Raw genomic sequence first — 14,827 nt, forward strand, 5'->3', positions numbered from 1 at the left:
CCCACCCTCCCTCTGTTTTTCAGACACCCCCCACCCACCCACCCTCCCTCTGTTTTTCAGACCCCCCCACCCACCCACCCTCCCTCTGTTTTTCAGACCCCCCCACCCACCCACCCTCCCTCTGTTTTTTAGACCCCCCCACCCACCCTCCCTCTGTTTTTCAGACCCCCCCACCCACCCTCCCTCTGTTTTTCAGACCCCCCCACCCACCCTCCCTCTGTTTTTCAGACCCCCCCACCCACCCTCCCTCTGTTTTTCAGACCCCCCCTACCCACCCACCCACCCTCCCTCTGTTTTTCAGACCCCCCTACCCACCCACCCACCCTCCCTCTGTTTTTCAGACCCCCCTACCCACCCACCCACCCTCTGTTTTTCAGACCCCCCTACCCACCCACCCACCCTCTGTTTTTCAGACCCCCCTACCCACCCACCCACCCACCCTCTGTTTTTCAGACCCCCACCCACCCACCCTCCCTCTGTTTTTCAGACCCCCACCCACCCACCCACCCTCTGTTTTTCAGACCCCCACCCACCCACCCACCCTCTGTTTTTCAGACCCCCACCCACCCACCCACCCTCTGTTTTTCAGACCCCCACCCACCCACCCACCCTCTGTTTTTCAGACCCCCACCCACCCACCCTCTGTTTTTCAGACCCCCACCCACCCACCCACCCTCTGTTTTTCAGACCCCCACCAACCCACCCACCCTCTGTTTTTCAGACCTCCACCCACCAACCGTTTTTCAGACCTCCACCCACCTCCCTCTGTTTTTCAGACCCCCCACCCACCCTCCCTCCCTCTGTTTTTCAGACCCCCCACCCACCCTCCCTCCCTCTGTTTTTCAGACCCCCCACCCACCCACCCTCCCTCCCTCTGTTTTTCAGACCCCCCACCCACCCTCCCTCTGTTTTTCAGACCCCCCACCCACCCTCCCTCCCTCTGTTTTTCAGACCCCCAACCCACCCTCCCTCCCTCTGTTTTTCAGACCCCCCACCCACCCTCCCTCCCTCTGTTTTTCAGACCCCCCACCCACCCTCCCTCCCTCTGTTTTTCAGACCCCCCACCCACCCTCCCTCCCTCTGTTTTTCAGACCCCCCACCCACCCTCCCTCCCTCTGTTTTTCAGACCCCCCATCCACCCACCCTCCCTCCCGCTGTTTTTCAGACACACCACCCACCCACCCTCCCTCCCTCTGTTTTTCAGACACCCCAAACACCCACCCTCCCTCTGTTTTTCAGACCCCCCACCCGCCCTCCCTCTCTCCCTCTGTTTTTCAGACCAACCACCCACCCTCCCTCTGTTTTTCAGACCAACCACCCACCCTCCCTCTGTTTTTCAGACCAACCACCCACCCTCCCTCTGTTTTTCAGACCAACCACCCACCCTCCCTCTGTTTTTCAGACCAACCACCCACCCTCCCTCTGTTTTTCAGACCAACCACCCACCCTCCCTCTGTTTTTCAGACCAACCACCCACTCTCCAACTTGTCTGGTGAGGGGAGATAGTACGTACAAAAGAATGATTTAATGAATGTGAATGGGAGTGTGGCTGGTAGCGTGGACAAATAGAAATTGAATATTGGTAGCATCATCATTTTAATTGTAGCTAGTCTTCCCCAACACAACAAATACAGGGGAGACCAACTGTTTGACATATTTGGCATTTTAGATCTAATCTTTGAAATTAGCTTTAATAGCATCTTTAATGGGGTTGGAATATAAAATACCTAAACATTAGAGTAAAGCCAAGGTCTTTAAACATGTCAGGAAGACAATATTTATGGGGTTATTCTAACTTTGGAGGAGTGTTAATCCGTCCCAAAAGTGACGGTAAAGTGACGGATATACCACCAGCCGTATTACGAGTTCCATAGGATATAATGGACTCGTAATACGGCTGGTGGTAAATCCGTCACTTTTCCGTCACTTTTGGGACGGATTAACACCTCCTCCAAAGTTAGAATAACCCCCTTAATGTCATAACCTCTAAATTTTCAATATTAGGTTCATATCCTGATATGGCTGAATATTCATTCAAAAAAACAAAACAATTCGGAGATCATAGTTTAAGGATCTGAGATGAATAGCAAAATATCATTTGCATATGTCGTACATTTAACCTCAATGTCTTTGTCTTTGAAACCAGAAAAAGAAGGGGATCTGCATATTTTCTTCCAAGAAGAGTTCTAGTGATAAAATAAATTAGAGATGAGATAATGGGCAACCTTGTCTGGTGCCTTTTATGCAGAGGGAAATACTGAGACTGCTTGCCATTTTCGAAAATAGAAGTGTTAGGTGCAGATTGTAATAGATAAATATATGAGGATATGAGGGCTAAAGCTGTGCCATTTCAATGCTTCAAACATGAAATCCCAATTAACGCGGTTGAAGACTTTTTCTGTATATAAGGTTATGGCAGCTAAAGGGGCAGTGGATTTAGGCACCATGTGAATAATGTTGAGAAAGGTTCTAGGGTTATCAGAAATGTACCTTCCTTTCACAAATCCTGATTGTTGTTTACTGATTAGGTCAGGGATAACTTGGTTTAGGCTTAGAGCAATCAGTATGCAAAGATCTTACAATCTGTATTAATGCGGGAAATAGGTCTATAATATCCAGGTATGGATAGATCTTTGCCGTTCTTAGGAAAGCAGGCCTAACATAGCCTGAGAAAACGTACCTTGTTCTTCAGTTAGAAAATAGTTAATTAAAAGTAATCATTTTGGGACTGAGAGTAGAACTGAACCGATAAACCATCGAGGCCAGGAGCATTATGCTTTGGAAGTTTATTGATAGCTGTTTTGATCTCCGACTCAGATATTACAGTATCTAAAGAAGAAAGAGCCACCATATGATCAACAGGTTTGGGGGGAAAAAGGCATCTAAGTTATCTGTATGAAGAATCTGGGGTATATAATTTAGTATAATAATTTGTGAAACATTCTAATATTTTGGAATCATTAGTTCGTCAAGCCCCATGGTTATCCGTGATGACTTTTATCTTGGATTTTTGCTTCTTGATTTTAAGACAGTTGGCTAGTAATCTGCCAGCTTTATTGTGGCCACCAAACAATTTAGCATTAATTTTAGGTAAAGTATAGCATGCGCTAGCCTAAGATTGCCTATTATATTGTATTTTGGCCTGTATCAATCAGGACAAGGCATCCGTTATATTAGAGAAAAAATATTAATTTCCAAAGATTTTAATCTGTTTTAACAATTGTGAGGATTCTTTAAGGGCTTTTTTTCTTTTTGATTGCAACACAATTTATAATGAAACCCCTGGCTGTCACTTCAAAAGCGTCCAATATAAAATTCATCTGGGTGTCTGAAGGAATATTAACCTTGAAGAATTATTTTTTTTAAACTGTCAGTTGCTCAGTAAATTGCTTGTCTTCTAATAAGGCATTATTGAATCCCCACTTTCTGGGATGAGATGTATCAGTATGAATGTCTAAATTGACTATGACTGGTGTCTGATCAAAAATAAGAATAGATCCTATATCTGCATTCCACGTGTGTCTGTTCTGAAATGTGAGTGATGAACAGAGGTAAAAATGGTAAATTTCAGCACATCAGGATGGGAGATTATCCAAGCATCTACAACCCCCCTGTATGAAATTGACCTCTGAATTTTTTTGGGGCATTTTAGTGGAAATGTATCTGGTCTGAGGATGGCAGTCTAGTTAAGGGTCCATTAATTTATTACAGTCTCCTCCCAATATAAGGTTATTTAATGGACATGACGATGATAATAGGGAAGCAAAACAATCCCAGAATTTGGGATCGACTCTTGTAGGGCCACACACATTATATATAGGAAATTGGTTGTTGTTGATCTAAATAAGATCCATCTACCTGCATTATCTTTAACTTCGTTCATAAACTAAATATGTAACGATTTGTGAACTAGGATTATTACACCATTTTTGTTAATAACAGCAGGGGAACAAAAACCCAAACACGTCGAACCCAATATCTACGTAAAAATATCATGTTTGTTAAGGTGTGCTTCCTGTAATAGAACAATTTGGCAGTTCAGTTTTGAGAGGTGTTAGCACCCCCTGTTTTCTAACTGGTTTGCTAGATCTTTCAAGATCTAGGGAACTATACGTAAATCATTCATTTGAGGTGCGTATGGTGACTATTAGACAACAAACCTTAAGTGCGCCTATATTATAGGTAATAGAAACCTTAGGAGGGTTGGTAAGAGGAAAATTGGTGGAAATGTTACAATACACAGCTGCGTGCTGATAACAAAGCTGCATTAAGATGAAGAAACAAGAGTGAGATAAAAAGGAAACAATGAAGAAAGTGATGGATTTTGGAGGAAGGAAAGGGGAGATAAGAGAACTCCCCAGAGATAGAAGTATTGAAAATATGACGAAAAGCCAAATTAATTTAGTCATGGGTGTCAGCAAAAGATTACAAGGTGTTATTGATGAAAGGAAGTGGATTGAGAGAGCAGTAGCCAACCGAAAGCAAACCTCAGAGGACTAGCAGGTAATAAAACACCTGAGGTAGGGAAAGTGACAGAAAATTAATATAGAAAACCACAGAACTAAATGACGTTCACACTTACCAACACGGAAATGACCAATGTATTGATGACACAACATGAACACGAGAACAGAGGAACAGTGGCGGACACAACATCATGATCCGTTAGACCAGGGATAACTGGGAACCTGCAAAATAAAATTGGTTTTAAGAGATTCATAGAAACCAGATCAAGTTTTAGTGAGTTCCATAGCTTCCCCCTTGTGGGTTTGTATACACTGTCTCAGATCAGCCGGGTTATCAAAAGTAGTTGTTTTGTTCTTGTGTGTGCCCTTGAAGAAACAAGGATGGCTAAGGCAATATCGAGCATTGATGGATATTAAAGCTGGTCGTAAATCCAGAAAGTCTTTCTTTCAAGTGGCCGTTGCTCTGGCTACATCTTGGCTGAAGAAGATTTTATGGCCAGGCCATAGCATTTGTTTATGTTGTTTAGCAGCTGATTGGACTTCCATTAGGTGTAAGAGTATTGTAAAAAAAAAAAAAAGGGCAATAATCCATCTTGATCTGGTAGACGTAGAAGCTTGTAAGGAACCACTACGATGTGCTTTTTGGATGTTGACTTTGACTGATGTTTGTAAGCCAACAATCTTTGGAATATGAAGCTTTAGAAACTTAACCATATTGGGCCCATTGGAACCTTCCAGGATGTCATAGATGCGCAGATTATTAATCTGTTGCAGTTTTCTAAATCTTCTGTCCTTATTCATTTATTCCACTTTGGCTTTGACATCCTGCACAACGCTGACTCGTCGTTTAACTTTACAAGATGATACCTAATTTCTCTAAAGGGCAGCGTTTGTCTCCATTATAAAAGGTTTAATATGCTTAAGTTCATCCATAATGTCTTCCAACTTTAGAGGTAGTGGTGGTTTGGTGGGGGATGTAGGATCTTCCTTATTTGCATTTCCACTGGATTCTTTACGGCCATTAGCATTAGGAGTAGAGGAGTCAAAAGTTTTAGACAAATGTGGGCCTTCCACTGTAGGAAATGCAAAGGTTGACTAACAAAAAGAAATGGCTTCACCAGGGAATTCAACTAGACCGTCTAGTTTTGAATCAGCCGGATGGTATGGTGTAGGTCTATATCAGGAGTCTCTAAAGTCGAAACCAAATCGGGGTACTATTTGTGTGTAAATCATGTGAAAGTAAATTGAAGAGTTTAAAGAAACATGCATTCCTATGATCGTAAAACTGTGCTCTTCGTAAATGTGTTGGATGGAAAAATATACCTTTACTTTTCTAGATGTTCCAGGAAAGTGCCCTTTTAGAGATTTTAATTAATAGGTTGTTCCTAATGAACGTAAGATGGATTATGTCTGTGTGGTGTTTAGAATTGTGATCTAGAAAAGGCAAATGGCATATTGAACAGACTGGCCATTCGTGGTGACAATGGATAGTTGGGGGTGCCTTTATATTTTAAAGGCAGTGTCAGTCCTGGGTGTCAAACTTTATATAGCTGGATATTTCAGTGATAACATACATAGATCTTCAACAGTTTTTAAAGTGAGGGTATATGCCATGGAAATTAGGATACTGTTCAGGGATCCTTACCTTTTTATAAATGAAGTTTGAATAGCCTGTTGTACACCTTATAAAGTAGAAGAAATGAGTCTTGCTGTGTAAAGGTTTTGAGCGGTCTTAACTAGCATCCTAAAAGCCTACCTAGCATGGGTCAAAATGGAGGTCACAGAAAGCAAAATACTTGTAGGTATAGCAGAAGCTGATGTGATCTTTAAGTTTTGTCTCATCTGGAGTATGCCAGGATGTTTATAATTTACTGTGAAGATGTAACGTCTTGTTGATAGTGGTGACTTGTCATCAGGATGGTCATGTTGGTGGTGGTCATTTTAATGCTGGTGGTTGTTATGTAATGGTTGTTGTAGAGTTAGCTGTATTTTCCTGGTGCTGCTAGTTGTTGTGATGGTGTTTGCCCTGGTGGTGGCTGTGATATTGGCCTGTCTGGTTATTGTTGGGATTGTGGCTGTCGTGGTGGTGGTGGTGGTTGTTGTGTTATTTATGGTGGATGTGGTTACTGTCATGGTGGTGGTTGTGGTGGTAATTATAAAGCACTGTACGCATTGTAAGGGGTATGGTAGGCACTATATACATATATGGCAACACATTGGTAGTGTTTGTCTTGGTGATGGTTGCCTTTGCGATGGCTGTCTTGGTGGTGGTTATAGTGGTATTGGTGGTGGTGGGGTGGTTGAAGTTGTCATCGCTGCCGCATTAGTGGCCATGTTGTTTATAGTTGTAGTGATCATTGTGCTGATGATGGTAGTTGTATTTGGGGAATGATGTAGTGGTAGTGAGTTTTGTGGTAATAGCGATAGCTGTTGTTTTGTGGCCGTTATGATTGTGCTGGTTGTTGTGGTGGTAGGGGCAGTAATTGTTAGGGCCATGATAAGTATTTGTCATGGTGAGTGGTTGTATTGTTGGTTGTTTTCATGCTGATGGTTGTTGCTGTTGTGGCTTTCCTTGTTCTCATTTTAGTTATGGTGGTTATTTGTGTGGTGCTTGGTTGTGGTGGTGATGGGGATGTGAAGTTGGTGGTTGTTATCTGGGCATAGTAATTTGAAGCTAAAGGACCTATGAGTTGCTTCACTGTCCATGTTTCTGTCCTTATTATGGAGGCTTATGGTCTGAAATTTACATTCCATTTGTCGAATTGTAAAGTAAGCAGTACCCTGTTACAGAGAGCTAGGAATTGACCGCCTCTCAGAGGAAAGCTGAATAGACACAAGTAATTGGCTTAATAAAACAAATCCGTGTTAAGGTCACATACTATATAGGTTTTTAAAATTGAGCGCAACCGAGAATGGGCCCAATTGTCTTTGTTAAGCAAATCCATTTAATTTATTTATTTAAAACATCTGGCTTCCAAAATGTTATTGGTAGTACTCAGTCATCACTCATTTTAACAGTGAAGACTTTGCAACACCCTGGTACAGGCAGAGCCATGAGCTACCAAGTTATATAACATGTGTAACTTTAGCATACTGTATGGAATTAGCCATCAGTGCTTGAGGGCACTTAAATTAGCCATTGCTCACTATCTCTGAACTCCCTCAACCTCATATTTATGCACACACACACAGCCTCAACTTGTATTTGCTCCCAACATCGCTCACATTCAGCTTTCACAATAATACATAAAGTTGTCTCTCCATAATACCTTTACTTGTATTCTCTCACCTTCAGCCACACGCAGCTCATCTGCAGCATCAACTACTCATACTCGTAACAAACCTCTTAACATAAATTCTACCCACTTGCCACATCCCCTATTCATCCACAGCCCCTCATACCTCTACATATCTGCTCAAATCACTAACCCACTCACAACACAACTGTGAAACATCACCCATATTATACCCATCCCTAACAAAAAACATTTGCTGCCACCTTTCACTCCAATCCAGACTAGTACAGCACCACACACAGCAGCAGTCTAATCCCTAGCAATATAAATCACCTACTCATCACACTTCAAATTCACCCACAATGCCTTGCGGAACATTGTTTACCTCCACACCATGACTTGTCCACACACATACTTAAGTCAGTTCTCACTAGGCCTGCGGTTGACTGCTGTCTGAGTCCTGGACTTTTGAGTTTTTGTGTCCTGTGATCTGACTGCCAGATCTGAATAAACTGAGAATTGCTTTGCTGTGTGAAGACTGAACCTATAAGCGTGTTAGGTTCTTGCATAGGGAGAACAGTGCTGCTGTCTATGACCAGTCTGTATGTGGGAAATAGCCTACCATCTAAAAGTCAGACTTTCATATATTTAGGTACAGTCTTAACCTATGTCTGCACAAACGTATTTTTTGTTTCTGTGTGTGCTAGTTGGGCATCTACACACATTATAGAGCCATTACAACAAATAGCACATTCATCTAAAATATCCCAAACCTACTGGCTTTGTCAGTGATTGATAATGAATCTTAACACCATTGTAAAAAGAAGTGTTGAGGGCCAAATAGAAGTGGAGGAACATCCATATTGTACCAAAATATGTTATAATGTCCGCTTAAGCCTGGTAGGATTTGCTGTGTCTCTCTTCTTTGTTGTAACTGGACAAAAATGTTTTCACTAAGGAGGCTTCACATAATGAAAGAGAACAAAGAATTTTTGATTTACTTAGATATTTGCTGTTCTATTCTTGTGACATCACGTTTGTGCCTTTCGATTAAGCAATGTCTGGTTTCTGCCTTCCATACAGATGATTTATAGCTTTTCGATAATATTTGAAACTGTTCTTTCTTGCTGCTTTGCAAATTATGAGTGACTTAACACCTTTTTTCTGCCTGGCTTTGCACAGTGTTCGAGATCATCCTTGCATACCTGGAGAAGAAAGACTGGAAAGAGGCTTTCTTCAGTGTTCTGCCCCAGCGAAAAGGAGCAGTTCCATTGGAAGGGGAAGTTGTCACAAGCAAGAAACACAGTGGCGAGGAGGAGGATAAAGAAGATGAGGACTTGGAAAGTGATTCCAGTGTTGATGAGACAACCGAACTGTGATAGCGAAGGAGTGAACTTATAACAAACTCAGAAACGGTGTAAATACTAGAGCAGTTCTTCATATCCGTGGACCAGCATGTCTTTTGTGTTGTAAATGTACCCTGCAAATTATTTACCAGCCTACGGATTGACTAATCTTATTTTTCGAAACAAGACTGCTTGTTTTTATGTTCCTACAATACAGTAAAAAAACCGCTATTGAAGTGGGAGACATGCTTTCTTTCAGTATTTTCAATGTTTTTCATTTGACTGCAGTTTTTTACAAATTGAAGAAGAAGCATTTAGTTAATCTAAAGCAAAGCACAGATATAGACTACCTGTAGGTCTAGTTCTAAAAGACACAACTGAGTAGGTAAACTAGTTAAAATAATTTCCTTATTTACAAACTATTTGTGCTGTTTCTGGTGGTCTCCAATAAGAAAATCACCCCACAATTCCACTTCATTAGTGTTCTTCACCGGAATACACTACGTATTGCTTTAACTGTCAGTGTGAGCTTCAAGTGAGTGGTGCCATTAGTCTGTCCATACATTTAAATAAAATGCTGAGACCATGTTATACAGGTCTGTTGGGGAATGGAGGGTGCCGAGAATCAGGAAACGTAACGACCAAAATGCCAAATACCCAATACATAATTTGAATTTGGAAATTCCCTTTTTATTAATGTGATTTTATGAAGACCCCTTGCCTGCAACCTCAGGGAATCCAGATTTCCATATTTAAGGCTCAATCAATTTTTGTTCCAATTTTGCGATGTGATTTTCTTATTAGAGATCATTTTGTATGTAATATCAGCAAAGAATAAACATAGCAAAGGAAAGGAACCTAATCCCATCTCCCCGTTTTACCCTCCCTTCCATGGTATATCTACAAAGAATGCTGCTAGTCAAAGGGCATGCTTCACAGACTGATCAAGAGCTGAGATGTCAGTAGATGGCACTTTCTTTCTAATAGCTATTGTCTAATCTGTTGGCGTGCTTCTCTGCTGCGTTTGAGGAGACAGTTCGGGATGCCCTTAAAGTCCTTGAAAAAAATAGGTAGCTCAGCATTTCTCTCAAAGACTTCTAGCAGAGGGCTCCACTGTTTGCTTAATTCTTGCCCTTGCCCTACTATGTTGAAAATGTTTTCCATGCTCAATACACTCAATAGCATATGATACTTGCCTTCCCTTGCCAGTGTCTCATTCATCCCTCCACCTCCCCAGGATTGTCTGCTTGGATGCAAGTCCTCTTACGGCTCTAGCAACTTCCATTTAACTTATGTCCTCCAGGCTATCAAAATGTTGGGTGAACGATGGAACCTTGATCCCTATGGTTAAGGAAATATCCTCTAGAACCTTCTTAAATAACCTATTAAGCTTGACACAGTGCAATATAATATTGTAAATGGAACCTCTCTTTCCTCAAACCCTCCTGCATATATCATGCCATATGTTGTCTAATGTGTGCAATCTGATTGGTATAGGGCAATTTGTATGATAATTTGAGTCTAGCCTTAATCCCTTCTAAGCCAGTGGCTCCCACAGCAGTGTAACACATAATTTCTGATTGATACTTCGAACTGCAGATTCCTTGCATTTAGAATATTCTGCATGCACCAGTCTGGATCCAAAAGCTGTTTAAGCATTCCTCTTGCATATTGGTAGGTGGCACCATGTTGTGCTGGCTCTGTACTGCCCTGGAAATGACTGAGCGGAGCTGCATACAAGCACCACGCCTGCATGCTGCCGTCAACTCCTTCCTTTCTTCACCATGGGATGCAAATCCAGAGCTCTGCTTTCACATTCATCAGTCTCTGACAGTTTCCAAATGAGAACCAATGCGCTGGTGTACTATGTCCCCTCTGAAAACGGCAAGTTATGCCATGACTGCAAAAAACATATGTCGGTCATGGACTGACGTAAGAAGTCCCTTTTGGAGTTTGGGCTTGCGGCACAACTCGAAGTTGGACAACAAGTGCACCCTTAAGGGCGATTCAGTAGGTGAAGATGTATATTGCCAAACATCAGTAGAAATCAAAACCTTTCCTTAGGTCCTTCTCCATGTCAGGCGAGGACCTGGGCACAGTCTTTCTTCCGTGGCCATTCTCATGAGAGATCCACCTCGTGGTAGAAGTGCTTCTCTAAGTCCAAATTTAAGTTCAAGAGAAAATACAAAAAAAACGAAGCAGGACTGGACCCCGTCGTGGCACTCAATGTTCAAGAAGAAATTGTGAGGGTGGGACACTTAGTATGTCCCCTCTGAGGTCTCCAAACACAGAGCTCATCCTAATTCTCTTGCCACTAGTGATGGCATAGAAAATCCTTCAAAGAGGTAATGCTGCAGATTTATGGTGCTTTTTTTGGCTCCCTCTGGGGCACCTTCAGGCACCAAAGATCGTCGGGGTCCGCCAGTTGGGTTCTTGCTGGCAGGGCCTTCAGGTGCACTGACAGGACCTTCCCCCAGAACTGATTGACCCAGTGGAACCTGTCAAGTTCCAGTATTGACTCTTACAGGCACCTACTCTGGCACCTTCAACTGCTCTTGGCAGTCACTCGTTGACCCAAGTGCTGATAGCATTGGGTGGAAGAAGATCCTATACTGGTCCCGATGTCTGACCTCAAACCATCTTCAGCCCGATCTTTACCGATGTTGCCCTATGAAATTATTAAATCACAAACGGGCATTATACACCCAAAATGTGCACCAAAGTCCCTGCCAGAGTTATTGCATCAACAGAGGCTCTATTATTTTTTTTGGATCAAATATTTGAACACAACACACCTCGAGAGGGACATGATCATGGTGGAGTTCAGGATAGTAATCTTCCTCATTATAATAATGACAATTATTATAAAGATTTGTAAGAGGCCATTGGTCTTGATACGTCTCTGATACAGGGTTGGACTAGCCACTGGGGCCACCTAATAGAGAGTGCATTGCTGTTGGGACTAAGACAAATGTTCTCATGGAAAATCTACTTCCAGGGCCTGCTACGTCTGACCCCTTGCTCATCTTCGAGGCGTTCACAGATACTCTGATGTGCACTTGGTCAAAACTGTGTTCCTGCCCACCAGTGAATAGGTAAGTGGCCAAGCGTCACAGGCCAGTGCCTGTAGACTCATATTTGTTTCACTAAGCATCCTACTCCAGAGAGAGTAATGGTGCAGGCATCAACCAGTAAAGCTAATCCCAATTTTTTTCCACCACTCCTCTGGATGGTGAGTCTAAGGGAATTGAGGGTTTTGGGAAACTAATGTTCTTTGGTCAGCCTGGTGCTGAGATCTGTCAACAGAGTCTGTTTGCTCTGTCACTATGCGTGTGCTGTTTGGGACATAACCAGCGAAATCTTGCCTGCAGCCTCTTCGGTTCAAATAATCCATGCTGGACAGGATGCAGCCAAGTATGTGATTAGTGCTGGCCTAAACACCACCAAATGTTCTTTGAGGGCAGTTCTCACCAGCGTTGTTCTCCGCTGTCCTACATGGATGCGTTCCATGGGATTTGCTGGTGAAGTACAGGCTTCTGTCATGAATATGCAGTTTGGTGGCTCATGTTCTTTTTGGGTAAAAAGTTGATTCTGCCCTTTACTGTCCTAAGAACAGTAGAGTTATGCCATGTTCTCTGGAACTGTTGACCCTTGCCATGCGATTCCCAGCATCAGTTTTGAAAATTATGTGGGTACTAATGGGGGTTGGCGTACAGAGTGCATCATTCGCCCCATCTACTACAGCATGCGCCTCAGTCGTTTCAAGGCAAGGAATGAGGGTCTGGAGCCAATGCGCAGGCCAGCAGGGGTACCAGTCTTCCTAGTCCCCCTCACCTATAGCAACTTCCTCTAGGCATTTTATTTTGCACCTGGCAGGCATGCCCTACCATTTAAGTTCACTCCACCGTTCCCCCAAACCTCCCCCCTCCACAATTTAATTGACTTTCAGGGAGTGCATCACTCCATTCTGTTGCAGGAGGTGCAGGTGTTTTTCTCCAAGGGTGCTATGGAGAGGGTTCCGGATTCAGTAAGAGGAGTTGGTTAATACTTTTGCCTCCAGCCTATATTAAACATGCAACTCCTGAATGTCTTCTTGCAGAAAAGCACAATGAAAGTGGCCATATTAAACCAGATCTTGACTGCACTGGATATAGGAGACTGGATGGTGTCTTCGGATCTGCAGGACATATTTTCAAAAAACTGTCCCACAGACATGATCTGTGGTTCAAGATTGCCCAGAAGCCTTTCCAGTTTATAGTGCTCCCATTTGGCTTCATCAGTGCCCCATCTCCATGTCAGTCTGTTGGACCTCAAGTCATTCCTTTGGCATTGTAGGTATTTGTCATCCATCAAGGGAAGGCTGGTGCAGGTTCTCTTGGACAACACTTGCTGCTGTGTCGTACTGTTTGAAGGGGTCATAGGCAGATACCTGGTCCAGAGGGTGTCGGTCCCACAACTGCAGGCTAGATTGGGCGATCAACCTAGAATTAAAAAAAGCACACTGGTTAGACCGGAAGGTGGATAGAGGGCAGGGACACAGGAAAGAGTGGAAACTAAAGGAGGGGTCGTTCTTGCAGGAAGGTGGTCTAGAGAGGTAAATAGAAGCCTGCAAGGATGCATAGGAAAGGGAGAGGGAAACAGGGGACAGGCGTCAGAGAGAAGATGAACAACGGAGTCACTCAACCCGCGGATTTGGAGAGACAGAGGGGAGGAAGATTGTCCTGGGCCCAACAAGAGCAGGTCGTGGGAGGAGGACACTCCTGCAGATGCTGACTACACACAAGGAGCCTATGGCGAAGAAATTGAAAAGGAGGATGCCTGGTCCGATGACGGGTGGACAGCCTCGGTGGGTGCGGTTGCCCACCACAAGCTGGGATTGTTGTGGCTAACCAGGTGAGTGATGGGTAGATAAATGCTACACAGATAAGGGGGTCACCAGCACGCTAATTTCTTTTGGTCTGTTGAGATTTTCTTTTGTCTTGATGTTGTTTCTTACCATAATGTCTCACGGGTGAAGGGAATCCCGTATGGAATTTTTAATGGGGTGTATGGTGAACCAATGGATATAATCCTGGGTAAGGGAAACTAAGCCGTCATTCGCAACCAAACCCGGCAAAGAATGTGACAACCCTGAAAGTATGGGCCAGATAAAGGAGAAATCACAGATGAAGGGATTGGTTTGCATGACATCCCAAGACAATTAATAAAGTGGTAGAATGGAATTGACAGGAGAAGAATACTTCCCATCCTACCCAAAGTAATGCGGAACAATATTTTATTTTACTTGCTATGAACTTTTTTTTTTTTTTTTCGGAGGACACCTGGAGCCCATGCAGCCGAATTTAGGAAGCAAAGAATACAGAAAAGCCATTAACAGTGATTCAACTTGCTTTTCCAACATCCTACTAGCCACCCCAGACAACGTCTGAAGATTGCGTTTTTTTTTCTTTCCCCATCTTAACAGTGTTTTGTCTCAACTTAAATTGAGCCTGCTCATAAAGTCATCATTAGCCTATCAGACAAGCCTCCATACCTTATTTCGACCCTTCCCCTGACATACTGCAACATGCAAAATGGAGTAGGGTCCTGGGTCTTGTGGCTGTGAGCCTCTGAAGCTGGCAGGAGTGTCAGGGCATGTGACTGATTGTAAACCGTCTGCTGGAATACTAGAATGCCAGAGCAGAGGAGGTGTTTGGCATCTGACAATTCACAGAATGGCATCTCTAGGCCATCTATGTCCCGAGGTGGCACCAGCCATCTTCGAACAGTAGTGGAAACC

The 14,827-nt window shown here is 43.3% G+C and overlaps 1 protein-coding gene across 1 annotated transcript in view; it reads left to right on the forward strand.

The window, feature by feature from the left end:
• The window catches only part of TRMT10A (tRNA methyltransferase 10A), a 166,717-nt gene extending 157,427 nt beyond the window's left edge, over nt 1-9,290 (forward strand). The window contains exon 7 of the mRNA XM_069230237.1: nt 8,885-9,290. Within this exon, the coding sequence (XP_069086338.1) occupies nt 8,885-9,081 (197 nt within the window). The 3' untranslated portion in view covers nt 9,082-9,290. The remainder of the gene's footprint in view (nt 1-8,884) is intronic.
• The last annotated feature ends 5,537 nt before the right edge of the window (nt 9,291-14,827 follow it).

Source organism: Pleurodeles waltl, chromosome 1_1, assembly GCF_031143425.1.
Source record: "Pleurodeles waltl isolate 20211129_DDA chromosome 1_1, aPleWal1.hap1.20221129, whole genome shotgun sequence".
NCBI classification, from domain to species: Eukaryota; Metazoa; Chordata; class Amphibia; order Caudata; family Salamandridae; genus Pleurodeles; species Pleurodeles waltl.